This window comes from Empidonax traillii, unplaced genomic scaffold (genome assembly GCF_003031625.1).
Source record: "Empidonax traillii isolate 1590-97213 ecotype Southwest subspecies unplaced genomic scaffold, ASM303162v1 scaffold173:size850371, whole genome shotgun sequence".
Classification (NCBI taxonomy): Eukaryota; Metazoa; Chordata; class Aves; order Passeriformes; family Tyrannidae; genus Empidonax; species Empidonax traillii.
The window spans coordinates 738,813-766,700 of NW_020955366.1; the positions used below are offsets into that span (position 1 = coordinate 738,813).

At 40.4% G+C, this 27,888-nt stretch overlaps 1 protein-coding gene across 1 annotated transcript in view; it reads right to left on the minus strand.

The window, feature by feature from the left end:
• The window catches only part of LOC114058465, a 34,422-nt gene extending 8,481 nt beyond the window's left edge, over positions 1–25,941 (minus strand). The window contains exons 1-31 of the mRNA XM_027885843.1: positions 25,840–25,941; positions 24,915–25,132; positions 24,522–24,715; positions 23,636–23,938; positions 22,706–22,935; positions 21,927–22,088; positions 21,305–21,382; positions 19,986–20,336; positions 19,324–19,414; positions 19,058–19,191; positions 17,784–18,134; positions 17,492–17,623; positions 16,520–16,669; positions 15,952–16,068; positions 15,050–15,223; positions 14,121–14,328; positions 13,218–13,384; positions 12,056–12,168; positions 11,095–11,176; positions 10,735–10,872; positions 9,932–10,094; positions 9,069–9,190; positions 7,941–8,081; positions 6,812–6,925; positions 6,310–6,438; positions 5,675–5,836; positions 3,804–3,968; positions 3,056–3,221; positions 2,026–2,210; positions 1,350–1,442; positions 871–1,075 (exon numbers count right to left, since the gene is read on the minus strand). Coding sequence (XP_027741644.1) covers positions 871–1,075; positions 1,350–1,442; positions 2,026–2,210; positions 3,056–3,221; positions 3,804–3,968; positions 5,675–5,836; positions 6,310–6,438; positions 6,812–6,925; positions 7,941–8,081; positions 9,069–9,190; positions 9,932–10,094; positions 10,735–10,872; positions 11,095–11,176; positions 12,056–12,168; positions 13,218–13,384; positions 14,121–14,328; positions 15,050–15,223; positions 15,952–16,068; positions 16,520–16,669; positions 17,492–17,623; positions 17,784–18,134; positions 19,058–19,191; positions 19,324–19,414; positions 19,986–20,336; positions 21,305–21,382; positions 21,927–22,088; positions 22,706–22,935; positions 23,636–23,938; positions 24,522–24,715; positions 24,915–25,132; positions 25,840–25,941 — 5,140 coding nt within the window. The remainder of the gene's footprint in view (positions 1–870; positions 1,076–1,349; positions 1,443–2,025; positions 2,211–3,055; positions 3,222–3,803; positions 3,969–5,674; positions 5,837–6,309; positions 6,439–6,811; positions 6,926–7,940; positions 8,082–9,068; positions 9,191–9,931; positions 10,095–10,734; positions 10,873–11,094; positions 11,177–12,055; positions 12,169–13,217; positions 13,385–14,120; positions 14,329–15,049; positions 15,224–15,951; positions 16,069–16,519; positions 16,670–17,491; positions 17,624–17,783; positions 18,135–19,057; positions 19,192–19,323; positions 19,415–19,985; positions 20,337–21,304; positions 21,383–21,926; positions 22,089–22,705; positions 22,936–23,635; positions 23,939–24,521; positions 24,716–24,914; positions 25,133–25,839) is intronic.
• Positions 25,942–27,888: the final 1,947 nt, after the last annotated feature.

Genomic DNA, 27,888 nt, shown 5'->3' on the forward strand with positions numbered 1-27,888 from the left:
TTGCTTGTTTCCTCACAACTTCAGGATAAGGGAAGGGGGACACACAAAACAGGAAGAGGGGGCGCTTTTTTCATGGCAGTTTGGGAATATTGCACAGCTGTCTGTGTGGACCCAGTGTTAGCAGAAACTGAAAGAGGTATTTAGCTCTAACCTTGAGCCCCTTAATGGACTTTTGGACCCTGCCACTGTCCAAAAGACATGTGAGGAATGCTTTGCAATATGCCACCAGAGTACTGCACAAACTGCATCTGATTAGTAACAGGACAGGTTGGTCACAGATGATTTCGAACATGGTATGTCAACTAAACCCAGCTTTTGAGTGAAAAGAGCCTAGAGTTAAGTGGCCCAAAGTGAGGTTTTACTCTTGTGAGAACTGAAGGTTCTTACAGCTAATTACAGCTGAAACTCAAAGGTTTCAGGATGGGCCACAGTCCAGCTCAACAGTAAATTAGAGACTAGTGGATAGGCTTAAAAAAAAACAGATCAAGTGAAATCCGATTAGTACAAGCATTCAAAACTCAAGGATGGATATGAACAGCCCTTTGGGAGGAAAGGCTTGCCAGGGAACTGTTAGCAGAAATACTTCAGCTTAGGAATTAGGGCTCTGTTCTCATCCGACTGAACTCGGCCTCCTGTGACCCAGAGAGTGTCTCATCACTGATTTCATTAGAAAGGTCTCACAGAGAGCTTATTTAGGGCTTATTGCATCAAGGCTCCCACTCTGTACACCAAGAGCCAAGGTCAGCACTTTTCACCAGATCAAAATAGAAACCTTTATGCTGTCAGCATATTTTATAGTTTATAGTCAAGTCTGGCTTGCCCTGCACTGACATTGACCTTCTTCTCCTCGCTTTGCACAGTTTCGCTTACTTTGCAATTCATTCTGCATTTGCTGGACAACACCTTGAACTTTATCCAGGTAAAGTGGGACCTTGTTCCTCAGGATGTGCCCAATTCCGCTTTGCTTCCACGCCTGGGCGACAGCTCTGCCCCCGCTGTGCAGGAATCCTGCTGCCATCTGCAAGGCTGTGGAAGGCCAGCCAGCTGCTTCAGACAGGAAACCAACTTGCTGCACCTACAGTGGTTCCCAAAAAACGAGCAATATCAAAATACATACTGATCTCACGCAAAGCTTTGATTCCATTGTGAGGCAATTCTGACTGCTCGGTGTTGGTGTGGAGATACAAGATCTCCGCATGAAACACACTTTTTGTCTGAGTTACAGGTCAGCACAGGAGTAATCATTTAAATGTTTGAGCAAAACAAAACAACTGCAGGCAATGTAATGATTTTAATTAACACTGCATGAAAAGCTCATGGTGTTTTCTCAGATATGTACAGATACTTACTGATCTCCTGAATCTCCACATGTATCCATCAAACTTCTTTATCTTTTCCATCAGTTTGGCTTTCAAAAGACTCCCAATTTCAATAAGCTTGTGCTGTGAGAAGATTAATAAAAACCTTGAATTTATGACTAAAAACTGCTTGTGCGGGGTCCAAATCACTCAAAGTTTGTACTAGTTTAAATGCCAGCAAATTTCCACAGTGGCCTCCCATTTCTCAGGGGGAGTTGCTTCTGCCCTCTTCAATGGATAGACATGGGAACAGAAGGTCTAAGGATGAAAATTCAAAAAGCCTCATCCAAGCAGAGACTATGTGAAACCCTATTAGAAGTAAAAGCACATTCAGGAATACTAATCTTGGTTTTGTAACCAACATACTGAGCAGTTACTGCTGCTCTCACTTTGTTTACTTACCCTCCTCAGAGAACCCACGCTTCAGGAGAGGGTCCCTTATTTTCTGTCTCTGGGTATCACTGAACTTTTTAATTCTCACCATGATAACTTTTCACATCAACGTGAAATTAACGTTATTATGAGTTTAAAGATTACATCATTTTGCCTGGCTACTCACTAAAACTCACATCTGAATCCTACGTGGAAGGTGTTCCAGCAAACTGACAAAATTAAACAATATTCTGGGAAAACCACACTGTAGTTAACAGGCACTCAAGAGTCTCACCTCAGCCTTAAGAACTGGATCCCCACATCCATGAGCCAGAAAACTCAGGCTTCCATTAGCAGCTGATAGAGTCACTTGTCCCATGTTTTCCTGCCTTTCCCCATTGATGGTGAGATGGGTGTTAATGGCAGCCATCTCCTGCCCATCAGAACAAGCATTGACTTCCATTCCTTCTTCCAAATCCCCTTAGGGAAGGAAAAGACAACGCTTCATTTACAGGAACAACACTGACAGACATTGTTTCAAAGCCAGCTTTTAATTACTTAGGTAGGTGATCAATCAATGTCTGAGTGTGTTAGGTGTTTGTGGAAAAAAAAAAGAGAGATAAACAGGAGTCAGATCAGTGTCAGTGTTTGATCTTTCTCTTCTGCGTGGCTTGTGAATGAGTTGCAAATACAGATTTGCTACGGCAAAGGAAATACTGGATTAATGTAAATATAAATATTCCGGTCTACTTTAGTCTTCACTGTTTTGATGTTTCAAAACTGCTCAGCTTGTCAGGTCCACCCATCACACCGAAGTCGCTTCTACCCAAGCACGGATGAGCATAAACAGAAACGGTTGGCAAAGGTACGAAGAGTCTGGGTGGAGAGAGCTGAGTTGAACCACTGTTACAAACTCCTGACTTCAGTAATTCACAAACTAATGGTCCTAACCTCAGATACATCACAGCACTTACAAATGAGGCCATGAACCTGTGAGAAATTCCCCTGCAGAAGTGTGGAAAGGCAAATCCATAACTGAAACAAAAGTGTCTCCCAAGCTTGACCTTTGTGTAACAAGTTTTAAGTTTCAGGTTTTTTTTTTTTTTTTTTTTTTTTTAATCTGAAAGACATAACTTGAATCACCATGAACTGAGCTAGCTTGGCACCAGAGACACAGTCTTTTCACAGCAATGACAGCCAGGAATCACAGAATAGCTCCAGTCAGAAGATACCCATAAGGATCATCAAGTGCAGGTCCCTGCTCCTTGTAGGATTACTTAAAACTAAATCATATGCCTACAAGCATTGTCAGGGAAGGTACATACCTTTCAGATACCCCAGGTAGTACTGAATACACTCCTTTCCTTTTGAAGCAGCTACTTTTACTTTCTCTTTCGGATCAATAATCCCCTCCACCAGGATTTGGCTCTGGACAGATGAGGAAGTAGCAGTTCCTGTCAGGCCCAGCCAAATATCTTCAAAGGCTCTTAACTGCAGCCATAAAGGAAAAACATTTATTCAAAGCCACCATACAGAATTAAATGACTGTTCAGAGGAGATGCTCAAATAGCAGTGCTTCCCACAAAACAGTGAGTGGTGAGGGAAGTGTTTCCCAAAGCTTGTGCACTGTGCAGGAGTTTCACTAAGAGAGGCACAAGCATCAGAGGGACTGGCTCAGGAGCTGAATGACTGGATAGCACAAGACTCCTGGACAAAATTTTACTGGCAGCAGTGTAAGCATGACTACCTTCTAATGAAGATTTTGGATGGTGCTGAACATGTTACTTTTCTGCCTCAGTCCCTTTCCACCACCAGCTTCTCCACCTTATTTATTTCACAGGAAATTAAAAGCAAATGCAAAGCAGAGGGTAAAAAGAAGAGATTTGCCTCAGATGAGCATCATATGTACATTGTGTAATTGCTCCTTTATAAAAAGAACTAGAGAAACCAGGAGTATTTTAAGCTGCCCACTGTTTTACAGTCACTGGCTGCACCTGATCCGTTTGGGAGATAGATGGCAGCAGGCCTTTAAAAACCAAAACCCAGTGGCACTAAAACAAAATAAAAACTCACTTGAATTTCCATAGAATAGTTCTTCACATCAGCAGTGCTCTGATTCTTTATGGATACTCCAATCAACCCTTCATCTGTCCTGTGATCACCAAGGTGGAATCTGCCCTCTGACTGCAAAATGGTGTTATCTTTGTTGAGCTGGTGTTTTCCAGATAAAACAATTACCTAAGTATGCACAAAAAAAGGGTGCTAAAGCTTAATTCTTCCAAACAAACGGGCTCTGCATAGAGTAGTAAGAAGTTGTACAATGGTAGCATTCTCATGGAATTACACAATAAAGAGATGAACAAAACTTGTCGTTTCAGAAACCAGCACATCCTCCTCCTCACGGCACTGTCTCACTTTGTTACATCTTCAGTTTCTGTTGTACAAGAAAGCATGTTTGGTGATTGCAGCCTAAGATTACATAAACAGTTGGAAACTATATTTTGTTAAAACATCCTTTTTTTTTTTTTTTTTGCTCCTGTGCTTCTCAGCAACTCTGGCCAGACATTTTGATAAAGCTGGGGTTGCGTAGGAGGTTGGATATTGTCCTGGTTTTGAGTGGGATAGAGTTAATTTCTCCTCAGTAGCTGGTACAGTACTGTGTTTTGGATTCAGAATGAGGACAATGTCGACAGCAAAACCAAAACATCAGTAGGTTAAGTCCTGTTTATCTTAAGTCAAAGACTTTTTTTTTCTTCTTCTTCTTTTTTTCTTCCAGTGAGGAAGTGCACAAAAGAAACTGGGAGGGAGCACAGCTGGGAGAGGTGATCTGAAATGACCAAAGGGATATTCCACACCACAGAACATCATGCCCAGTATATAAACTGTGGGAGTTACCTGGAAAGGGCAGATGTGGGTTTAAGAAGGGGGGGTCTGGCATCAGCAAGCAGGTGGTGAGCAACTGCATTGTGCATCACTTGGTTGTTTTTTTTTTTTTTTTCCTTTCTCTTTTTATTATCATTATTATTATTTACCATTATTATTGTATTTTACTTTGTTTTCAGTTATTAAACAAACTGTTTTTATCTCAACCTACAAGCTTTAATTTGATTCTCCTCCCCATTCTGTGGGGCTGGTGGGGGGAGAGAGAGGGCTTGAGGAAGCAGCTGCTTGGTGCTTAATTTCCAGCTGGGCTTAAGCCATGATGCCTTTGAAAAGGAGGATTCAAAAGAATACAGAGGCACCTGATTTTGAAGTGACATACATACATATTCTTTGCACTGTAAACAGGCTCTATCACACCTTAGTCTTGGAAAAAGCTTTCACAGGCATCAAAATGTGGCTTCTGTTTCCCGTTGCTAACAGTGTCACCTGCTGGAAATGTTTTAGCACTGGGAATTGAAAACATTTATGTAAATGAAGACATTTACTGCAAGTTTCAATTTTTGTGTTTGCTGTAAATATCTATAGGCAACCCTGAGGTCCAATGTGCACCTAAGGAAGATCATGGATCGGTCTTCAATTCATGTGTTTAATAGAAATAAAGGTCACATTAAGGTTCAAAAATCCATCACTACCAGCAGAGCAATCATAAAAACCACAAAACATTTACCCACAGGGGAAGGAAAGCACTTTCATTCCTCTCTAGTTTCCTTTTCGATCACTTATGAGCCTGATTTGATATTCTCCAGAAACATGAAATTAAAAGACCTTTGAAATAGGAATAGGAAAGAAAGAACATGGAGGAAGTGACAATCTTCACAACCACAACAGGGCTTACAGAATATGCTACAGTGCCAAACAGAACCTTTCTGGCCCTCAAAAGACACTGTTTATTTATTTGGTTCATTAGAAGTATGAAGAGCTGCAGCTGAGGAAAAATGAGTCTCCAAAACAGTAATTACATTTAAAGTGAAGTAGGTTCAATGTGTTTATCTGAGACTTACATTTGGAAGGTCACAGAACTCAAAGCTTGCATAATGATCCAGGGAAGAGCAGTAGTTTGTTTCTATTTTACCCAGAATCTTCTGTTTGGTGCATGGGGTCAGGAAAATGTTTTCTAGAACAGCTTCTAACTGGAATTTATCAGGATACAAGAATTGATTCCTCTGCAATGAACCAAGAAAACAAAGTAAAATATGCCAACAGGACCTTAGACACTCCTGGGTGCCCACTCATCCTGTCCCTGTGCTGGCTTTTGTTATTCCAGTAGCTTCAGGATTTTAATGTGACATTTCCGAGACATAACATTTCCACTTGACAATGTTCTGGATCATCAGCCTTGTTTCTGGTTCCCATCCTTCAGAATTAAGTCAACAGTTTTGCAAATTTAGAGCACAAGTGAGGCCTCTAGTTTGTAAAAACTCTTTCTTTCTTTAATATGCTGCATTTATCTTTCTTCCCATGTAGAGAAATATGTAAAAGGTAAAACAAAATATTGATATTTCACAGAAAACGGCACTCTACAGAAGCTTTCTTAAAGTGCATGCAACATTATGTCAAAAACCAAAACAATTTCTCATCTATTAAGAACAGCTTTCATAAAAATGGTGAGTTAACAGTTACAACTGCCTTCTCTTACCTCATATGTTAAATTGTGTTTGATTTTTTTGTCATCCCAGTTCAGATCTAGATATTCATTAAACAATGTTGATCTTAGCTCTAGAGACCCACATGCATGCAGGTGTTCCATACTTAATATTCTCTGAAGCTGGAAGAGAGGAAAAAATTAACCCATATAATTAATTTTAAAAAAATATGTTCAGTATATCCTAGGGCAGTGCATTTCCTGGGCAAAAATACACCCCTGTGAGAACCCCTGAACTGTCTATACCCATAAAATACTGCTTCAATCTCTGCCAGCAGACCTGAGGGGTTTGACAAGTCTGTCCTGAGGGAAAGCTGCAGCCCCAATACAACCATGTCTGGCAACTTGAAACAGAATCCTTCAGAGGGTTCATTTTTCTTCCTCTCAGACATGAAAAGGTTGGCTTCAAGTAAAAGGCCTTCATATGGAAACAAGTGCAGAAGAAAAACAAACAAACAAACAAACCCCTCTCTTCTGAGAGTCTTAAGATTGGTACCTGGCCTGCAGAGAGTGTCACACAGCCCCCCCAGGCAGCGATGTCCACCTTGGATTGATCCTGCAGGGTCAGTCGGATGTCAGTGGGCTGCCCGGCATTCCCTGCCAGCTGCAGCTGAAACCAAAGAGAAGGGTTTGTCCAGCAGCAAGACCTGAACCAGAAGAGCTGCAGGGAGATCCAGCAGAATGATCCCCATCCAGTGGAGAGAAACAGAACCACAATGAAAACTGCAACAGGCTCTGGGGTCTGGAGACCAGCACAGGGAAACTGCTCTGCTGCAGCCCAGGCAATGCAAGTATTTTGCTGCTGTCTCTGGAAGCTGCCTGGGGTCTGTCATGCACAGCAAATAACGACACCACTGGAATAATGGCCCTACAGCAGAATTTATTCCTCTGAATATGATTCTTGAGACGTAGTGCAAACCACCCGAGAGCACCAAAGGGCTCCAGATGAACAAACAACACTGCACTTTTGGCACAGCTTCTTATTGAGCAGAAAGTCTTCAGCCTCAGCAACTGGAGTGTCCTGATTCATGAAGTGCATTTTCAGACAGAAAATACTGTGTTTAATCTTTAAGGATGATTTGTGGAGTTCCTCCTCCTCTTTTTCCCTATATATGCTTTGCAAGTGCACTCATAATTGTATTTTAAAATCTTTCTAGTCTTGCATTTTTTTTTTCACACTTGTGTTATAATTTTCCATACAGCTCAAAAATTTATGTTTGCTCCACAGGGGTATCAAAGGCTTTCTGGTTAAGTTGTGTTGTGGGGTTTTTTGGATGGCACGTTGTTTATTTGAGGGTTTTTGAGTGTGTGCACTAGGGATTCGTTCATTTCTTTGTGGAGAAAATTCGCCTCATTTTCACTGCTAGGCTGCCCCCTGTGCACTTCTGGCTTCCTACCATCCAAAATGGGTCAATGCTAAAAGTGCAAGTCTGTCAGTCAAAACCATCTATGCTTAGGAAAAGAAACAATGCTGGAGGTTTGGACACAAGGAGAAAGTAGCACTTGGTTTTCTTAACATTTTTCAGGATGATATCTGGTTCTGCCATCCTCAGGGATGAAAGGCACACTAACAGTAAATACAGCACCACAGGTGTGTATTTTGCAGCCCTTTCTCATGCTCTCACCTGCTGGTTGTACTTTCTGCCCCTTCTTTCTGACAGGGAATGGATCTCCAGTTGCTTCAGGGTGTAATTAAAGGGGTGGGCAACAGTGGCTCTGTAGTTTGTCCGGTGTCTTCCAAACTTCAGAGAAGATGACACCGATATCTGATCCACAGCAAGACATGTAAAAGGAATTTCTGAAATCAAACACCTCTCACATACTGACCTCAAACATACACCCAGCAAGATTTCCCTGTACCTTTTCCTCAGACAAATTATCTGCCTAATAAACTCCTTTTTGAAGTAGTGAGGGAAATTAATGTTCAAATGAGGACATTCCTGCTACTTGAGTTACATGGCACAGGTGAAAGTAAAACTATTCTCTGTGTTTTACTAAAACCATGAACAACACTTAAATTCGTTGAGGCTTAATTTTGGTCTCATCTTTAGGCACTGCCACAGAGTGCTTAGACACAGCTTGCACAGTCAAAACTCAAGAAAAAACATTCTGTATGTTAATGTATTTTACACATTATCTTCTATCTTTCCATTATTGAGAAAATAATGTAGTACTTAGCCAAGGTGCTGCATTTCGGATACACATATACAGATAGCACAGTCAGCAGCAAGTCAGCAATTGTCCCCATTGAACCACACCTGGAAATCAACCTACCCCAAGTTCTCCTGGTTCTGTCCTTTTTACTATTTATATTTTTTTTAAATGATGCTGACTTACTTTAAGAAGGCAAAGGCTGGTTTCACCTGTGCCATAATTGTCATTCTTGCTAATAAAGAGCAAAGTGAAAGAGTGAAATACAAAAAAGCTTCTACTACATCACTAAAGCTGAAAACACCAAGTACAGGTATGTGTCACACTTCTGTGTGGGCAAACACAGTATTTTAGCCATGCAACAGGTTCTCCATCCTTTTCAGCCTCACACTAGTGCTCACACTTGCTTATTTGTCTTAGGTTCTATTTCTTTTCCCCTACGCTGCTTTAAAAGCATATCAGCTGCTCATCTTCCATAGTCAGAGCCTTTTATATATCCAAGAAGGAGGATAGTTTGCCTCCTGCTTGAATTCCCTGACTTGCTTAATACCTTAAAAAAAAAAAATCATTTGATATTCCTGATTTGCTCTGGGCTCCTGTACCTGGTCCTTCTCATTCCAAAGGACAGTAAGATCATCCCGGTGATTACGTGCCGAATGTTTCGCATATAAGTTGACCCTGGCATGCCTTGGGAAAGGGATGGAGAGAGGATGGAAAAGTTCCACTGCAAGGAAAAAGAGCAAACAAGTCAGATTTCCCCCCACACAAATCATGACTGTTCATTTTCTGATAAAGAAAAAGGCATAGGACCTATTCTCTCACTGGCAGCAGGGCAATATTTGGTTCCCAGAGCAGCAATGTCTTTGCTCATACACACACACCACCTTCCCAACAGCCAAAATGACTGCAGTGTGCTGATTTCTGCTCAATATGAGGACATGCAAGTGAAAACAGGAGCCCCCTATCTACCAGCTACACAGCAGTTACCTGCAGTAATCACAAATTGATAGCTACACCCAAAGCAGCAAGAACAGCCAGGAAATTAATCTGTTTGAAGCTGAGAACACCTTACACTGGCAGAGGAACATCTCAAATAAGTAAATGCAGTTATTTTCTCTATTTTCAGATAACAAAGCCTCAACACATGGGATTAACACCTCAAAGTAGTGGCCAGTGTGGCCAGTGCTCCCTTCAGTACCCGATGCAGTAGAGTAGCAGAGTCTACTACAGTTTTAAAAAGTTAATTTAAGTTTTATGCTCCATATCCACAAAGCAGAAACAGTATTCTGAAGTGGAGGTTTCTAACAGCCAGATTATAATGAATTTAAAGCATGTAACATCTTAGAAGGCCTAGATTGGAACCAGGATTGAAACCATTTGGACATGCATTTTGAAATCAGATTTATGTAGTTTGTTTTATTTTATAGTTTGCTATCAACACTGGCAAAAGACTTAAGAAACCTACCCTGAATGTCATGACCTCCAGGCAGCTTTGGGAAGAGTCCAGTGTAAGTGCCTGTTGCCTTTATCTCTTTGCCATCCCACAGAGCAATGTGCCTCAGCATTCGTGTCCTGTTGCCCTTTTGGTAAACAGTCATAAACACAAGCTGCCTTGGAAGAATTTTTAGCTAAAAATGAAAGAGAGGAAACATTAAATCCCAATTTCTCTGAGAAGTTAAAAATCTAAGTGTAATTTTGGTACCATAAAGTCTTGTAGGGTGTAGTTTTAGGAATGTGTTTTTTAAAGGTTTAATGCAATGATACTCTAAGCCCATTGTTATTCATTTCTACTTGTCTTCTTTTCCACAGTAAGTCATCTTTTCACACAATGGAACTGAGTGTTCCCTTTACAATAGTCTTTGCTTAATATAAAATTTGATTTTCTCTTTCATCTCACAATATAATTCTTACAACACCCAGAGTCCCACTCTACACAATAAATCCAGAAGATAACACAAACAACAGTATCTACTTGTTACATCTTTTCTTCCTTATTTAGAAAAAGAAATGTGTGGTAGCTGCATAACAAAAATTGGCAATGGGTCAGTTTGTAATATATTATTTTTCAGATTTCCTATAAATCCTATATATGTGCTTCATCTATGGGAGCAAACAAATATAAAACCAAGCAGCAGGTTATACCACTGGACACACAATTAATCTGCAGTTTGCTCAAGTTAATGGAGAAATCAAGGGCTAAACAACTCACACAGCAGGAGATGTATTTGACAACCACCCCCTGAATATTCCCTTCTGAAAGATACCAACCTGGGACATGGTCTGTGCTATTTCCAGGGTATTAGTGTAGCTGGTTCCAGTCAAAGTGAGCTTTGCTGTAACATTGAAATCCCTTTTTTCCATCCTGAGGCAGAGTTTGCCTTTTGCTTCACTCATATCATAATTTACCTTTTCAAGTTCCCCATTAAATTTAAAAAAAAAAAAAAAAAAAAAAAGAAAAGGAAAAAAAGAAAGACTGGGATTGTTAGCATCTCTGAAAACATGAACATCCTTGACAACAACAAAAGTGTCAGAGTTACTAGCACTAGATATAATGCAGCTTGACTCCTAAAATATTAGACAAGTCTAATTTGCAGTGATGTATGTGATAGATAACTTGCAGATAGTTACCTTAGAAGACAGTTCTGCTGCACTGGGGAAGTACTGTAGAAAGAAGGGATGAGTCTGGAGTGCTTTTATATTCAACTCTTCACTAAAGGGAAGAAATGTACTTTTGTTCAACAATATTTCAGAAAGTACACTCTCACTGGCAGCACAAGTTCAGCTGAGTTACTCCAAGTCTGCCACAGGTTTCAGAGTTACAAATGGCAGTACCTTCCACTGAACACTCACCCAGCTCCCAGTTTTTGATGCATTCACACAAAGGTAGAGGAGACCAAAGAGCACCTTTGACCTCAGTGAAAAATCTGTGTGTGCATCCCAGGGACAGAACGTAGCCCACTCAACCAGAAATTACTTTGCCATAGAAAATGCACCAGCTTTTTAAGAATTGTATAAGTATTTTGGAATCTGACTTTGCAAGCACTGTCATAGTTTACAAACTCAGAACTATTAGAGAGTTCAAAAGAACTTACAAGAAATTTTCAGTGCCAAGGTCTTTCGCTAGAAAATTAAGAAATATCTGAAATACTCCATGGCTGAAAATATCACACCTCTTAAACATCCTCAAAACCCTACAGTTTTGTGCAGATACAGCCATACTGATTCCAACTTAGAAAACCAAGTCTCCATAATTTTACAAGTTTCAATGGTGCCAAAAAGATTTATTAAGATTTAAACAGTTATGTCAAGTTAATGTATATTTTTAAGTACTAGAGTTTTGTGGATTATTTCACTGTCTGCTGTTTCAATGCTGTGGGAGCAGGCAGAGACAGGCATACCCCAAGCTGTGAGGAATCTGCAGCCCTTCATAAACTTCCTGAGGTGAACAGACTGTTTGGTGTGACTACTCACTGTATCCAAGATTTGTTAGCCATTTCACCAGTGATTTGGTGATTCAAACAGTAACTTTTTTCCACAGAATTACAGTGGCCTAATGACATTTTTACAGTGCTCAGAATGACTCTTTTACCCTTGCTGATCCTTTTTCCTACTGATGGCAAAGGAGAAGTTTGTGTTTTGTTCATAGGTCAGCCTCAGAGCTCCTGCAGTTTCATTTTCAGTCAGGACTTCCTGAATTATCATCTGTGGAGGGGGAAAATAAACAAATCACATGCCATAACCTCTACCCAACATTTCATCTCGACTGAGCACGACCTTTTGACTCACTTAAAACCATCATCTTGACTGAAGTTTATCTCCCAGACAGGCCTTCTGGATGCTTGCTGAATGAAGCCCAAAAACCTCAAGAGATGTTTTGCTTTTCTTCTGTATGTTTCCATAGCTACTCATTTGCATTATTGATAAATATTAGCCTTACTTTCCACATACCCTTACCTGCTTTAAGTCTAAAGCTGCTGGTTCTTGTTTATATCTCCCCCACTCTCCTTTTTCATATACTGTAAAGAATTAATATTTTTTTGGAAGAAACAGGTTGGGCTCCACAAATCTTTTACCCTGGGGTATTTTCTTCCTCCCACAGCTCCTGGATCATCTACAGCTGTAGCCTCAATCCCTCTGGGGAAGATAAGTACACTTAAATATCAACATGTGCTTGCCAAAGTCTGTGGGAACAGTAATTTCTGATGTCCCATGATTACACTCATACCTCATACATGAATAAATCACCTCAAGAATTACCATCTCTGCTCTTCTTTTTTTTCACTGAAACATCAAAGGATGAAAGACACTTCACTAAATATTAAGGGGCAAGAAGCAAGGGATATATCTAATACTTTTCAGTTTTATTCAACACTAAAGCATTTCCTGTATTTGTGCTGTAAGTGGTCTAACCAAGCCAAGGAGTTCTCTGGATATGAAGGACAGCTGTTTTCTATCAAGAGTCCTTCTTACTTTAGTAAGCTTATCAGCTAAGAGGTAACAATAAATGTGTGCCTTCCTGAAATGAACCCTGAAACTGGGAATTTCAGATACCTGACCAGTTTCCTTGGAAACAGACCACTAGCTCTGTACTTCAGTTAAACGAGGATTCAGATAAACAGGGCAAGTCACTTCTCATCTGCACTTATACAGACCTGGAGTAATTTCGCTGAGGTCACTGGGAGTGCTCTGGATTCGTGTAACTCAAATGACAGCTCTAATCAAAGCACAGCAAAAGATCTATGGTGTAATACCTTAAGAAAGAAGGGAAGTCCCAGCTGATGGAGGAGTGATATGGAATGCTTCACCTCTGCCTTGAACACAAATACACCAAAGAGTTCAAAGTCTGTGCCAACATCCACAGTCACAGTCACATCTTTCTCATCGTATTGGATTTCACAGACAGTCTTGGCTTTGTTTTCTATGTAGAAAGAACAGGACAGTGCCAATTTGAGTGGCTTGTTTTTGAGGAATTTCAGTACTGTCTGCATTTGGGTCATCATTCAGGATTACAAGAGCTTTGGCCTGTGGTTGGAGGAGTGTAGTTTTTTCGGATGTCCTTGAGCCCCTTTCTTCACTTTCCTACAAGCTTTTTATTTTTGAAAAAGAAAAATACAGACTCCTACAAAATTAAAAGTGAGATGAGAGATGTGAAACCCTCAAACTCTTCATGGAGAAGACAAAATCACAGACCACCATGTAAATCTGCAGTTGAGTGATATGCAGAGAGGATTTATGCCAGGCCAAGTTTTGAGAGCAGACTGGCTTCATCAGGGTGGGTGTGTCTCCCCTCCACAGTTCAGACAACAAAAGCCATTTAGAATTAGTTCAAAGACTACTTTAAACTACAGTGGAATTCACATTTTTTGTGCTGTGTAACAAGGGGGTTTTGTGTGATATTGGAATCTTATGCAGATAAATATCTCAGGAATAACCTGTTTTACCAGGTGTTGTACCACATGAGATCTTTCCTGGAGCTAAAAAAACATGTAATATAACTAATCACAGATGCAGTTTCAGAATGACAGTTTTACTTACAAAGAAGAGAAAGCCTCTATTTAGGTCTTAGTCAGTTTGCAGCTGTTGAAGGAACAGTTGAAACAGCCTCAAAGAGCTATCACAGAACAAAAAATCTGCCAGGGATGGCAGGTACCTACCTGATTTCTGTAAGCTGAGAATCAAGTTGATTGCCTTAGGATAACCAACTGCCTGGAGTACCTCACTGCTATGTACACTTTGGCAGAAGATATCCACTTGGTGACCAGCATAGTAGGAGTTTATTATGTATGTGATTGATGTTTCTCCAGCTGCAATATGCACGTATCGTTCTTGAGTAGCCTTTCCCCCTTGAAAAACCACATCTATCTAAAAAATGACACATAGACATTAGTTCTCCTAACAACATTTAAATACTATTTAATTTTAAAACAGGGGACAAATGGAAGTGTAAGGAAATTCTCTCTAGTCTATACTTATGTTAAAAATCTATCCATTAATAAAACATATCTTAGCTTTTCATTAATCATCTATGATTTTCCAGTACAAAGTCCACTCGACTGAATGAATTTCAAACCACGTCAGCCTCACTGATCGGTCTCAAATTCTCATTAGGTTCTCTTCTATCCCACAAACACGACTCCCTTTATATAAAGTACACTTGATCCATGCCTACCGACAATATTTACCAGATAATAGGTGCTCCAGTACTTTCCTGAAAATAGCACCCAAAGAAGTTCTTCTTTAAGTATAAAATTCCCCTTAAAGAGCATAGGAGCAGTATTCCAGTCCCTGGTGCAGTGTGATGAAGCTACTCTCCTGTTGAGTTACAATATCAACAATACCCACTGTACTAACACTGGTCAGAACGGAACATTCTGGTTCAGAAAGCAATCAGTAAGAAATCTGCTTTTTCAGTCGTTCAGATTTTAGCTCTCCATAGCTTTTAAATATCAGAAAATCTCAGCTTCCATCCTGTACCTCACAAAACAGTAGTTTTCATTCAAACCATGGGCTACTGCATCATAATAAAGGAAAATAATTGTATTAGAAAAAAAAAAAAGCAAAAAAAAAGCCAAACCTAAACTACCTGTAAAGACGGTGGGACTCTGGCCTGTAGCAGCCATGGCAAAGTGTGATGGAAATTCCCTGTTATGTTGGTACTTGTTTCAAACTCCTGGATTTGTCCTTCGAGCACTGTTAGGTGAGTACCATAAAGCACTTTCATACTGAAGCTCTTGGTCACCTCCAGGTTCAAGATACCCTGTGTACAACAAAGGTAAATTGTGAAAAGACAGTTTAGTAAAAATTAAAGCTCCTGTTGGTCAGGCAGTATCATCTCAAAAACTTAATCCTGTGTAATCTTATAACACAACATGATGTTACAGATGTCCCTTTTATTTTTAAATTCCACATTTTAACATGTATTCTCCAGTATGGCCATGCCTTAAATGCTTCTCAAGCAGTTACATAATTAAGAAAGTAAATGTTGTGTTGTAGGCTTGTGTTTCTCAGATAAATAAATATACCAGGTAATCAAAACATGGGAGGAAAGTACCATTTGGAATGTAACCAGTGCAATGCCATCAGAACTCACCTCTGCCCAGTCTGTAGAAGGGGCAGTGCAGCTCTGTCAGGCAGAGGAGGCACAGGAGCTGACCTGCACTGCTCTCCCCAGACAGGGCAGGCTGCCAGCCCCCCCGGGCTTGTGCTGCTCCCACATGGGAGGAACCTCCAATCTCCCAGTCCCAGGGCAAGTTCTGCTCTGGCAAGGTATTCTCCCAACCCCTTAGCAGCAAACTGAGCTTCTGGACTCTCCTCAAGAACAAACAAAGTGAGCAGCAGGACTCCCCTCTTGACCTACAGAGCAAACCTGTAAAATCCTACCTGCACCTCCTGTCCTTTGCCATCTCACTTTTACAGCTCCTGCTTCCCTCAGGGTGTCATTCCAGGCTGGATTTGTGTCTCCCCTGCCATTGCCTGGTAACTCACCTGCAGTTCAATCCTGTCTTTTATCTGTAAAGTCTTCAGTGCCTCTACGTTATGAGTGAGTTTGTAGTTAAGAGACACAACATCCAACTTCTGGACAAAGCTCAGTTCTTCTGTGATCTGTTCAGTCCAAGTAAACATGACAAAAGTTAACTGTGGCACATCTCTGATACTGAGACTTCTCTGATTGATTGTAATTATTGTACTAATTACACATTAGAGTAAAATTATGAAAAGGAGGAAAACTTTATGGTGAAGAATTGTACTGTAAAAGGGACTGAGCTGCATCAAGTGAAGATAAGTGATAAAAAAGGTTTGATACAATTTGCCAGTGGGAATCATGGATCATTGCTGATGTCATATTTGTTTGTAGGAGTGACTGCACAGAAAGAATGGCTGGAATATGCTGCTTTCATTTAATTAAGGTCTTTAAAACCAAACCAGCCTCTGCAGGGTATTCCTACAGGGGCCTCATGCACAGGTGTTTCAGATGGAGAAACACTGTTTACTAAATCAAGTAACTCACTTCAACCTCTATTTCACATCTCACCAATATGGAAAAGACACTTACTTGATTGCTGTTCACACAGAAATGAATAAATCTTTTATAGAAGTCACTGTTTTTTTCTGATATCACATCAATTAACATCTTCATAGGAATGCCCATGTCAGCAGCTCCTTGAATGTTGTGGGTTAGCACTGCATCCAGCTCTTGCCTTTCCTGTTAATATTTCACAGCACAGATAGCAAAGCACAGGTAGAACCCAAAGCTTGCTGCAACACAGAGCTCAAACCAGAAATTTAACAAGCCTGTCTGCCCTATATTTAATATTAAAATGAATTGCGTTGAACTTAGGGGAATTACACTGGGAAAGAGAAAACAAACATCAAACCGAGGTAGGATTATATATATATATATATATATATATATATATATATATATATACACACATATATATATATTTCAGCTGAGAGGAAAAAAGGTGTAAATGTTTCTCCCTGATGGCAAAGAACTCCCAGTCGCTATCTTGTTTCTCTGTGGCAGAAACATGCAAAAATTACTAGTTATGACAAGAAAACAAATGACCACAAAGAAGACACGTGTGTGTGTTCTCTACTCTCCTGCACTGATGACAAGAAAAGCCAAACTTGTAACTGTCAGCAGGAAAGCAAGAGATTCACAGCCTTTCTTGTGCTACTGTCTTACTTAAGTAAACACCAGTGTCTCAATTTATCCCTGCCTATTATTTTGCAATGTAAGTCACAGTGACATAAGGAACATCAAATAGTACAATGCAAACAACAAAAATTTACAAAGAGAATAACAAGGAAGTGATTCAGGAAGTGCCATAGCCTGTATCCTATTATCCTGTACATTTGTTACTGTCTATTACAGGTGCCAGATTTTCAAAGATTTTATTTTTATTTTATTTTTATTCTGGTATTTATTACTAGAAGTTGTTTATTTGTTCCCAATAAAACAGTGTGGAGTGCATTACTCAGTAATTTGTACATGCAGTCTGACAGCCCACAGGATACTCACATCAGTGACTTTGAGTATAAGGAGTCCTTGGAATTTACTGTCATCAACAGTGATCAGTGTCTGTGAATCCAGGTTCATTTTAGTCATCAAAATGTAGCCTGACCCATCAATTTTCACTGGTGCTCCAAGATCCTGTAAAAGTAAAAAAAAAAATTTAAAATTCCCCATTTTTATACACTCATAAATCCCTACCACTGAAATCCTTAGACTATTGTCTTTGACTTTGGTAGGAACAAAGATCCTGCCTTTGATGCACAGATTCAGTAGCAAAGCAATAAATTCTTCTCAATACCTGAATTGTTTGGCATTTATTTTCTATAAGCATTTTCCACTGAAGCTTCTTTTCAGGGTCAAAGTCCCCATTCATTTGGAGCTCACAAGCACCCACTTTCATTCCTATTCCAAGGAAATATTTCGGCTGTTTCCGTGCAGTGATGGACAGCTCATTTTCCCTTGGGATTTCCTTCAGCTGGGGGAGGTCATGCCTGAACTGAATTTCCAGGGTGATCTTGGGCTTGCACTCTGCTCTCACTTCAAGACGGGCACTTTTGCCTTCTGTTTCCAGCACAGAGAGAAGCTCTGCTTGGCACTTGTCCCTCTGAATGGATCCTGTGAGCCGTGACTGAGTTGGGAAGCTGAGATCCTATTGAGATTTAAAAACAAGAGTTCCTTTGGAATGTACAAACACTTCCATACAGGTGTATTTTAAGACTTCTTTCTTCTCCCTTTAGCCTAAATAAGGCCTGAGGAAAGATATTGGGAGTGTCCTGCAGAGTTTACAACTTCTGTATCTTTACAAAATTTCTCATTTACGAAACGCAAAATGCCTCTTTTTTCGGACTGGCAAAGTCTACTGAACATTCTCTGCTTCATTCAGACCAGACGACTCTCAATTTTTAAATTAACCCACAAAAAATAATAGGCCTAACAGACATTCTTGCACCTGGTGGTACAAGGATTTTATACTTTTTACTATTAAAACTTCAAGCTTGTCTTGTGCAGCATCCCCAGTGAAATGGATTTGCAAAACCACAGAAAATTCTGCTATTTTTAATACTTTAAGAGGTTTTCATTCCCTCTTCACTATGGATAATACTCTCCTGTCACTTTTGTTTTTATGTTCCTACTTTGTAGTTGAGGAAGTTACTCAATTTGGGGATTTGAAAGGAAAACATAAATGCTTATGAAGACCTAGAAAAAAAAACCATTTTGCAAGAGTCATTCTTTTTAATGCACTCAGTGAGACTACGTGGAAAAACCAAGGAAATGTCACAACTTTTACTTTGATATAAACAGGCAGACCAGGGAATATATTTTTGACAATGCTGCTGTTGAGCCTTAGAGGGCAGTCTCGGTCTGTGAAGGCAACAGACAGCAAAGACTGAACTGATGTCAGTCTGCAGACACCACCTGTGACCAGGATATGCGAGACACTTCCCTGGCCTTGTGCTGTAAGACAGGTGTACTTTAGAGTGCCTTTCCAACACTCGAGAAGTTATTTTAGCTAAAACCTTATACGATCTGCATTTGATCCCAAAAATCTCCATAAAAGCCTCCAAGAGCTACCTGCAGAAGTTGACATTCTGATTCTGTTTCCAGTGTCCATTCAGCTTTATTCTGAATAGAGAGATCTCCTCTAGCCTTCAGTCTGCAAGTGCCAGCCTGCAGCAACAAAATGCCCTCTGTGGCAGAGTCTGTGGCTGCAGAGAACAAGACAGAGTTTTCCAAAGGTAGCCCAAGCTGACTGAGCCAGGGCAGCGAGTGCCTGAGCATCCCTTGGAGTGCATATTCCTGTTGGCAGGAAGTGTCTATCTGCACATCAGCTGTTCTACCATCGCACTGGAGGTTCATTAACAAGCCCATGTTGCAGATGTTCTGTTGAAATGAGCCCCCAAAGACCACAGCATGAGGCAATCCCATCTCCTGCAACAGAAAAGATTATACAATTTAAAACACACAAGGTAAAGCAATTGGCTTCCCAATTTGTTCCTAATTCATGAGGAAGCATTTCTTCTTTCTGAAACAATCTGCTTTTGGAGAGGACCATACAAGACAGCTTGTTTCATAGAGAAATCAGAAATTTGTCAGTGAAAAAACTGAAATAAAATAAATGGGGGGGGGGGGGGGGGGAAGGAATAAATCCTACAATAACCTTCTCGTAAGTAATATAGAAGAAAAAAATCTTAACTCCCAAAATACCTCCACAATTTCAACCAGAAAGGACATGCTTTTCACTGGACTTTAGGACATAAGTGTATTTTAATTAAAAAGCTATTATTAAACAACTCTTTTATGGCAACAGCATTGCATTACTCCAAATTCCCATCTTCAAATGCACTTTCCCTTGTGAATGCTCTGACTCATTTCTCTGCCAAAGCAACTTTAATGACCAAAATTGTCCTGTGCATAAATAACGGTGTCAGGAGAGAGTTCTCTGAGACTCATGATCTGAACTCACAGACTACAGGCCATGCAGAAAACAATCTGGGCTTACCTCTAGACTGACACACTTGTTTCTGACAGTAAGTACCCACTCTGTTTCATTGCTGGCCAGGCTCACTTCTCCATCAGCTTTCAAACTGCAAGGCCCAAGGACAATACCAAGGATGCCCTTATACTTGTCACTTCTCAGGGCTGACACCTTCACTTGGTTCTCTCTGGCAATCCCCAGAGAATGAAGTGAAGGCAAAGAGTGCTGGAAATCGATTTCCAGATGAGGCTGGATGTTGGCAGTGGCGTGGAGCTGCAGGCAGGCAAACAGGTCATGAAAGGAAACAAGTCCAAAGAAGATGACAGTAAAGTTGCTGGTAAACATTGACCCATTCAGTGAAACTCTTGCTGGAGTCTGAAAAGTTGCAGAAAAAACTGTTGTCAAGTTTGCTTTCCTGTCAGGCCACATACTGGTTTTAAATGTTCATGTTACTAGAAGAGAATTATTTCCCTACACCATTTTGTGTTCATCCTACATGTTTATAAATGCCTAAACAAATGGAGACATGGTCTAAAATCTTTCAACTTCCATAGTAGAAATAAGAGGAGAAAAAAAACCCAAATCCATAACTCTTAAAACACTTACTAACACCAGATAAATAAACGGTTATTGCTTTTACTATCATCGCTTCTGGTTTTTACAACAGTAAATAGAGCTCTAGCACTGTAATATTTTGTTACATTCCTGTCAGACATCAGCAGGAACAACAAGTGTTATGCACATTGTACCCATGTTACATGAGGGATTAACTGAAGTGCATTTGTCTTTTTTTTGGCTTTAGAACACACACACAGGAATCAGACTCTCTGCGATTACTGTCTTTATGGAGAAAAATGCAATCTCCTGTGATGTCACTCACAGAAGATGCTTTTAACACATTCTTAATACATCCCCTTATCAGGTATACCTTTGTCAAACAGTTCAAGAGCCACAGGGATTTTCACAAACAAATAGTTAGCTGGAAAGAGCAGAAAATAGAATAAAGAATAAACTGAAATTCTCAGCCTGTGCCCCACATGCTCCCTTGCCCAGTTCCTCTATCAAGTTGGCTGCTCAGTAATAAGACAGGGCCATTTACACCCAGTTCAATTCTGACTGGCAGAAGATACAGTTTGGAGACTTGAGCTAAAACAGTTTCTGAGGGAGAAGTAGCCTGTTTGAATCTGAATGTTACAGGAGCGAAAATATCTGAAGTGCATGCAAAACCTCCAGCCAGGTCAAACCCATTTCTTCATGTGTGACACCTTCGAGTACTTGGAGTCCCTTAGTGGAGGTTAAGACAGGGTGTTGTTGACAGCAGAGTTTATAAATGAAGCCAGTACCTCAAACTGGTGAAATGCAATTGCACCATTGCAAAGGCCAGAGAGTTGTTTGTTGGCAGATTCTCCACTGCAAGCAACCTGTTGGCATTATAAACAAAGCACTTTGAGAGCATGAAGGAGAGAGGACTTAAATTCAAAGGAGGGAGCTACAAGGTTAAAGGATAAAACAGATGAAGATACCAAAATATAGCTTTAAGATTAAATGTGAGAGTTCAGTTTCAAAAAGGAAAACAGTTTAGTAGATCTGAGGCTATATCATGTCATCAAAATAACTGTGCATTATTATGCCCAAATATTATCAGCACAGGTAAAGACAGAATAATATCTTCAAATAGTAGGATGGAAAAGCTGTGACTGCAAGTTATTGGGCTGGGCAAACACCTACTCCAGTTCCATGACAGAAATGTTTTCCTACCCACCACATCTTGAAAAACCTGCTCTTTATTGCTAAGCAAACAATTTTTAGGTTTTCTCTACTGGCTGCTGGCCTCGTTTGACAGAAATCTCTCTTCTCTCTGACCTGCCAGCTTGCTCTCCAGGGTACACCTGAACAGCTGAGATGTGAGGCATTCAAATACACGACACCAAATACATCACAATATATGGCAGGATTTCTGCAAACCTCTAGTACATGTGGAACAATGTCCATCAGTCCTCCCACATCATGGTGAAGCGAAAGCGAAATTTCCACAGCACTGCCAGTGGTTTCCTTCTCTATTTCAATTTTGAGCTGTTCCTTCTCCACTGTGGTTGTTATCCCTGCAGCAATCTTTGTGGTGAAATTCTATGCACAAAAGAAACCAAACTATGGAAAGAAACAAACAACAACTTCCCAGCAACAGCTGGCAAAGACAGAGTCTGTTTGTCTACAGCAGAAATGCAGACAGAACAATGGCTAAGCAATCCTGTACCAGGAGTCATGGTCCATGATGCTTCTGTGGGTAGCAATTTCCAAAATGGAAAGCCATGCCAAACACTCTCCTGCTCTCTAGCAGACATCCAAAGGATGACATCAGAACTAGCTCAGTCCAGGCCCAGATGCAATGCAGCACCTTGGCTCACTGACACCTGATGGCTCCATACCTTAGGCCTGCTGGTTCCCTTCCCATTTATAGAGGAAAAACACAATTGGACATCTGTTCATGTGTAGAAAAGCACTTCACTTAAATGAGAACTGAATGTAGCATCTCATTTAGCCTAAAGTCAGCTCCAAGACTTCAAATGGCAAGTACACAGCATGACAAGAAGCCAGAAAACACCTTTCTTTCACACAGTCATTCAGTACCTCTCAAAAATGCAGCAGCTTTTAAAATAAATATATATAGTGCCAAGGCAAAGCCTGCAGTTATTAGAAATTGTTCTGCCAAAAAATTAAATAATCACAGGCAGAACTCTTCTTACCTCATAATAGCCAGCAGCTTCTACAGTAAAAGGGATCCCACGTTCCTTCATCTTTGAGATGTTGTGCTTTAAGCTCACAGAGAGCTGGGATTTAGAAGGCTCTGTGGCCAGGCTGTGCCCTCCAAACACAGCAGTAATCCCTTCCCTGCCACTCTGCAGGGCTACAGCAAGGCTGTGATTTCCTGGGCCACGCTCACACGTCGCAGTGAGAGTGCCATCCCACGGCAATCCTACGGACAGGGGAGGAAGCAAAATCCACACAACACTTCTGGGTTGTCATTATAAAACACAGAGAAAGATGTATTACAGATCAAAAGAACCTTTCTACAGCTTTTCATAAGAAAAGACACACCTTTATATAAAGTGTGATCACCCCGTTAGCTCCACTTACTGATATTTATGGAAAGACATTACGCACCATGTGAAAATGATATTGAAAAGGGGTTGCTAAATTAAAATGTGGCATGCGCTAAGGAAGTCAAAGTTTTCCTTTCTTAATAAAGGATATTTACCAGGGGGTAGTGTGTCTAACTCCAGTAGTCAGCTGTTAAAAAGTTTCAGAATGGATTTATTCAGTCCAAAGGGACAAAGGCAATTTACCCATTCAAATTACTGATAACTCCAGCTCAAGAAAACCCATGGCTTTGCTTAGAAAGCAACACTTGGCATAAAACACTTGGAGGAACTGATCAGCTTGCAGTAATACAAGAGAGAAATAATTTACTCTGAAGTACTTTAAAACTGTTTGAGCTAGTTCTGTGTCCATTTAATTGTATTTTCTCAACAATATTAAAAAGAATGTTGCTAAGTCTGGATCACATGTTGTTCTGGTGTGAGCAAAAGCAACTCATCTATTTCCACTGGTCTGCAGTCATGTAAATAAATTCACCACGACACCTTGTCACACCACGCAATCAAGTCAGAGTTTACCTGCATTTTTTAAGAAGTCGATATTATGTGTGAAAGTCCCACTGACTCTGCTGTGCCCATGACTCATGAGATTGAAAAAATCTACAGAAAGAGCCTTCTCATCCACCTGGAAGCTGGCTAGCCCCCTCTTCATCTCTTTACTCAGCTCCAGGTGCCCTTTCAGTCTTGCCTCCACTGGGATTGCCAGACTGCCATTCTGGTACATGGCAACAGTGATGTTGTGTACAGTGACATTCCCAAACACATTCCTGTTCCTGAGATGGAGTCCATACAGTGTTTTGTTGACCATCACATTGATGTTACCTGTAACAGGCAGAAATTATTACTGTGGAGAGAGTCCTCTGGGACAGAAACAACCACAGTTCTAGAAGCAATATAAAAAAATAATCATTAGTTTAATACCAGGAGGAAGCAGATGAATTTCCATTTATTATAACAGATAATTTCACCTAATCTGGAGAGCAAATCAGTTTATTCTCGAGAGTTTCCCTACCAGTAGAAGTGTCTGTGGTTAAAACAAATCACATAATATTATTTCTAGCAGCTGTTTCTCTTTATTGACCAAGTTGCTTGTGCCTTTAGGGCTACACTGCACTGCCTTCTGAAGGAAAATTTACAGAGGGACTGTGACCCACTGCTTGTGTAACTCCAGGCTAAACAATCCCTCTAGAGCTCTGCAGTGACCTACTCCACTCATGGAGCCATTCAGAGGAGTGAGAGCCTCAAGTCAGGCCCCCCATTTCAGAAGACCTGCAGAGGAAAGAAACCACCCCTCATTTTGCCCCAGAGCTTGCTGCATTATGCAGTTCAGTGAGGAATACATTAAAATTAAGAAGCTTCCTTAGATAGCTGCAGAACAGCAACAAAACACAAAGGAGACGAGTACCATCATGAGTGTTGTTTTTGCACTTCAGTAATCCATTCAGAGAAAGAAGATGAGGTATGGCCTTTAATCCAGCAAATGTGTGTTGGACTCTTCCATTTAGGGACAAAGCAAAACCAGCTTTCTGTTCCCTGGCTCCCATGAAATCCACACGAAGCCTATTTTCATTAAGCTTCAACTCAGAAGATATCAGAAGTCTAAAAAGGCAGAGATAAAAATTGCTAGTAAGATATGATTATGCTCAATTTATGATGGTCAAGGCACCCCTCCTCTCAGTCAAAGCAGGATCAATGAGGGCAGGGTGCTCAGGAGTGTGTGTGGCCAGGTTTGGGGTTATCTCCAACCACAGTGAACACTCTTCAGTTCCTCAGTTAACCAAAACTCTGATTCCTCTACCTTGATGGAAACATTTTGCCCATGAGCTGCAGCTGTATCGATTCTGGGTTTGCCAGGATTGTCTGATGGAGAAAAGCCCTCAGTGCAACAGCTCTGCCCTTCCTCCTGTTTTCATTGTTCACATCGACCTCCAGCATCAGCATGTCCCTTCCACTGGAGTGAAGGTGAAGAGAGCCATTGAAGTTTCTCTCCCCATAACGCCTCAGGGCTGCCTGGGCCTGCACACAGAGAAAAAGAAAAGCAGGACATTAAGGATCTCAAATACAGCCCAGAATACTGAAACATCAGTTTGAGCAACAAGACTGCAGACAACAAGCTGGGACTGGGAGAAAGCAGGGAGGGGAGCAGAGGGGAAAATGAGTTTAGAGGTTTCATCTCTGTGTCTCACCATCTAACTCTAATTTTATTTGGCAATAAACTAAATTAATATTGCCCAAGTTGAGTTTGTTTTGTCTGTGTAGATAATGGGTAAGTGATTTCCCTGTCTTTATCTCAACCATGTCACCATGCTAAAGCTTTCAACAAAAAAATTGTGAAGTACATTGAATTTTGAGTACAATTTAACTGAACTTTGAGGGTTTTCTGAATTTCAGCCAAAACACAAGCCACCTATTCCAACCACAGGTACCCATCTAGCCAGAACAAACTGTAACCATCAAAAGTTAATCACTTCCCTAACAATTTACCTCTCCACTGTACTCACTGAGTTCCCTGAGTTGACCAGCTGTGTAGTACACACATAGGTTTGTGTTCCCATGCTTGAAAAGCAGTTGCTAAGCAGTTGCTAGCAAGAAGTGTAACAGCTCTCAGGATGTGTTTCATGTGTTCCCAGTGCATGTGAGCAGAGACTCAACACAGCTCTGAGTGCATGGACTGCAAGAGCTTCAAGGTTCAAGCACCAAGGCTGTAAATCCAGGGCACTGACCTGTGAAGACACGTTCTTGTTGATGGTGGCTTTCACACTCACACCACAGTCAAAGTGTGCCAGTTTATTCTGCCTGGAAAACAGCTCCCCACTCAGGCCCATTGCCTGTGGAAACTCCAGCTGTTTGACAAAGTACAATGTCAGAACAGAATGCTGCATTCCCACCAACTGCTTCACGTGAATTAATGTCTGAACTCCCAGCACTAAGAGGAGGATGCACATAAGCAAATGTTTGTATAAAATTTTACCAGTTTTATCCAAAGGTACTTAAAAATAAATCAAATGCAGTAAAAAAAGTATGAACACAGAAGGTCAGTGGGTTTCTTACAAGATATTATTGATACAGACTATAATTTAACCTACTGAGGTACTTAGGGTCTTTGGCAGGGCCAGCATTCGATTGGACTAGGACGTTTACCAGCATCAAACTATTAAAATATTAAAGGTAACACAGTAAAACAGTCACCAAGATATAAAAAATAGAATACCAGAAGTGAAAATCACAAATACCTGGAATGAATGGGTCACATCCATGTGCAAAATATGCCTAAAATCAGCCTCGCTGGATTTGTTCTGATACCTCCCTAGAAAGCTGAGAACATCTTCCTTATTCACCTTCAAGACAGTCTCAAATTCATTCTTCACCTACGTGTTAAGAATAGAAATAAGGGAACTGCACTGACTTTTAACCCTGAATATTATGAAAGATTAGAGGGTCATCCCTCCACATCATGAAAAATCAGAGTTGTGAGGTATTACATTGTGGCTCAGAATGAAAAACAAGAAAAGCAAGAAAAAAACAACTGTATTTGGTAAGAAAGGTGAAGAGGTACAGCTAAGTAAGAGTGAGAACCCTGAATTCATTCTATCCCAGTACTTGTTATTGAAAACATTCATGTCTAACAATATTCTAAAAATAATATATTAAGTATTCTTATCATATATTACTATGCAACATATTATTATACAAAATTAAGGAGGTCCCAAGCACACAATCACCCTCTGAACATTTTGGATGCAGAAGTTATGTGGTGAGGAACTAAAGACCTATAGCAAGTTAAGTCTGAAAAGACAATAAAGTGTAAATAAACAGATAATTAATCTCTCCTTCTACTGAATTTAATGGGAAATTTACTCACATTTTGATGACTTAGAGTTAAAATGCATATTTCAATGTCTTTGGGGAACAGCTTGTGGTTATAAGGATGAGTTAGGCCAGCACAAATCTAAAAAAAAATTTGAGAGGAAAGGCAGGAACATAAAATACCTGCAGTAAATCACTAATTTGCTGAATTTGTTGGTATGTCAAACTGAAGGAAATTCTTAGAAAACTCACATAGGGGTTTTCAGGTTGGTAACCAAGTATAAGAGTTTGAACTGTTTCCTCAGCCTCATTTATCAGAACCTTTGTTTCCATGAAATAGTGCCTTTGCTTCTTGTCAACGGTAAAAGTCTCCTGCAGAAGGAAGCTCTGCAGAAAGGGCACTTTAAAGGGATGCCTGGAAAAAACAAGGAATAAACAAAGTGCAAAAAGATCTTAATAGAAAACTACAAAAAGAAATCATGCAGAATTCAACTTGAACTCCAAGATTTTCAGTTGCAGATACAGCAGGGTGTCAGGTGCAGAAGCAAAACACATAAACACAGGACCTTTAAGAAACTAAAGAGCACCATTACAGCCTCATACAAACTATCAGAAATTCTGGTGCGTCTAAAGAGTTCCCATCCTGGATTTGGAAAAGGCTTGGAAAGGGTGATGCTCTAAAATTCTGACATGCACAACCAGCACATACACTTCATATACCTGCATGGCCAAGACTTCATTTCAAATGTGGACAGTGTCCAAAAGCTTATGGCAGGTTTGAAAATCTCACTCTCCACATTTTGTGCTTTCTGTAGAAACAGTATCTGCATGCCAAGAATCCTGTGCAACAGATGTTCAACCACTACTTAGCTCTTGGAGTAGTTTACTACTTCAGTGTAATATTTATGGACTTCAGTAAATGTTTCTGCACATTTACTCAGTCAGATATCTTGGAAACATGCAAG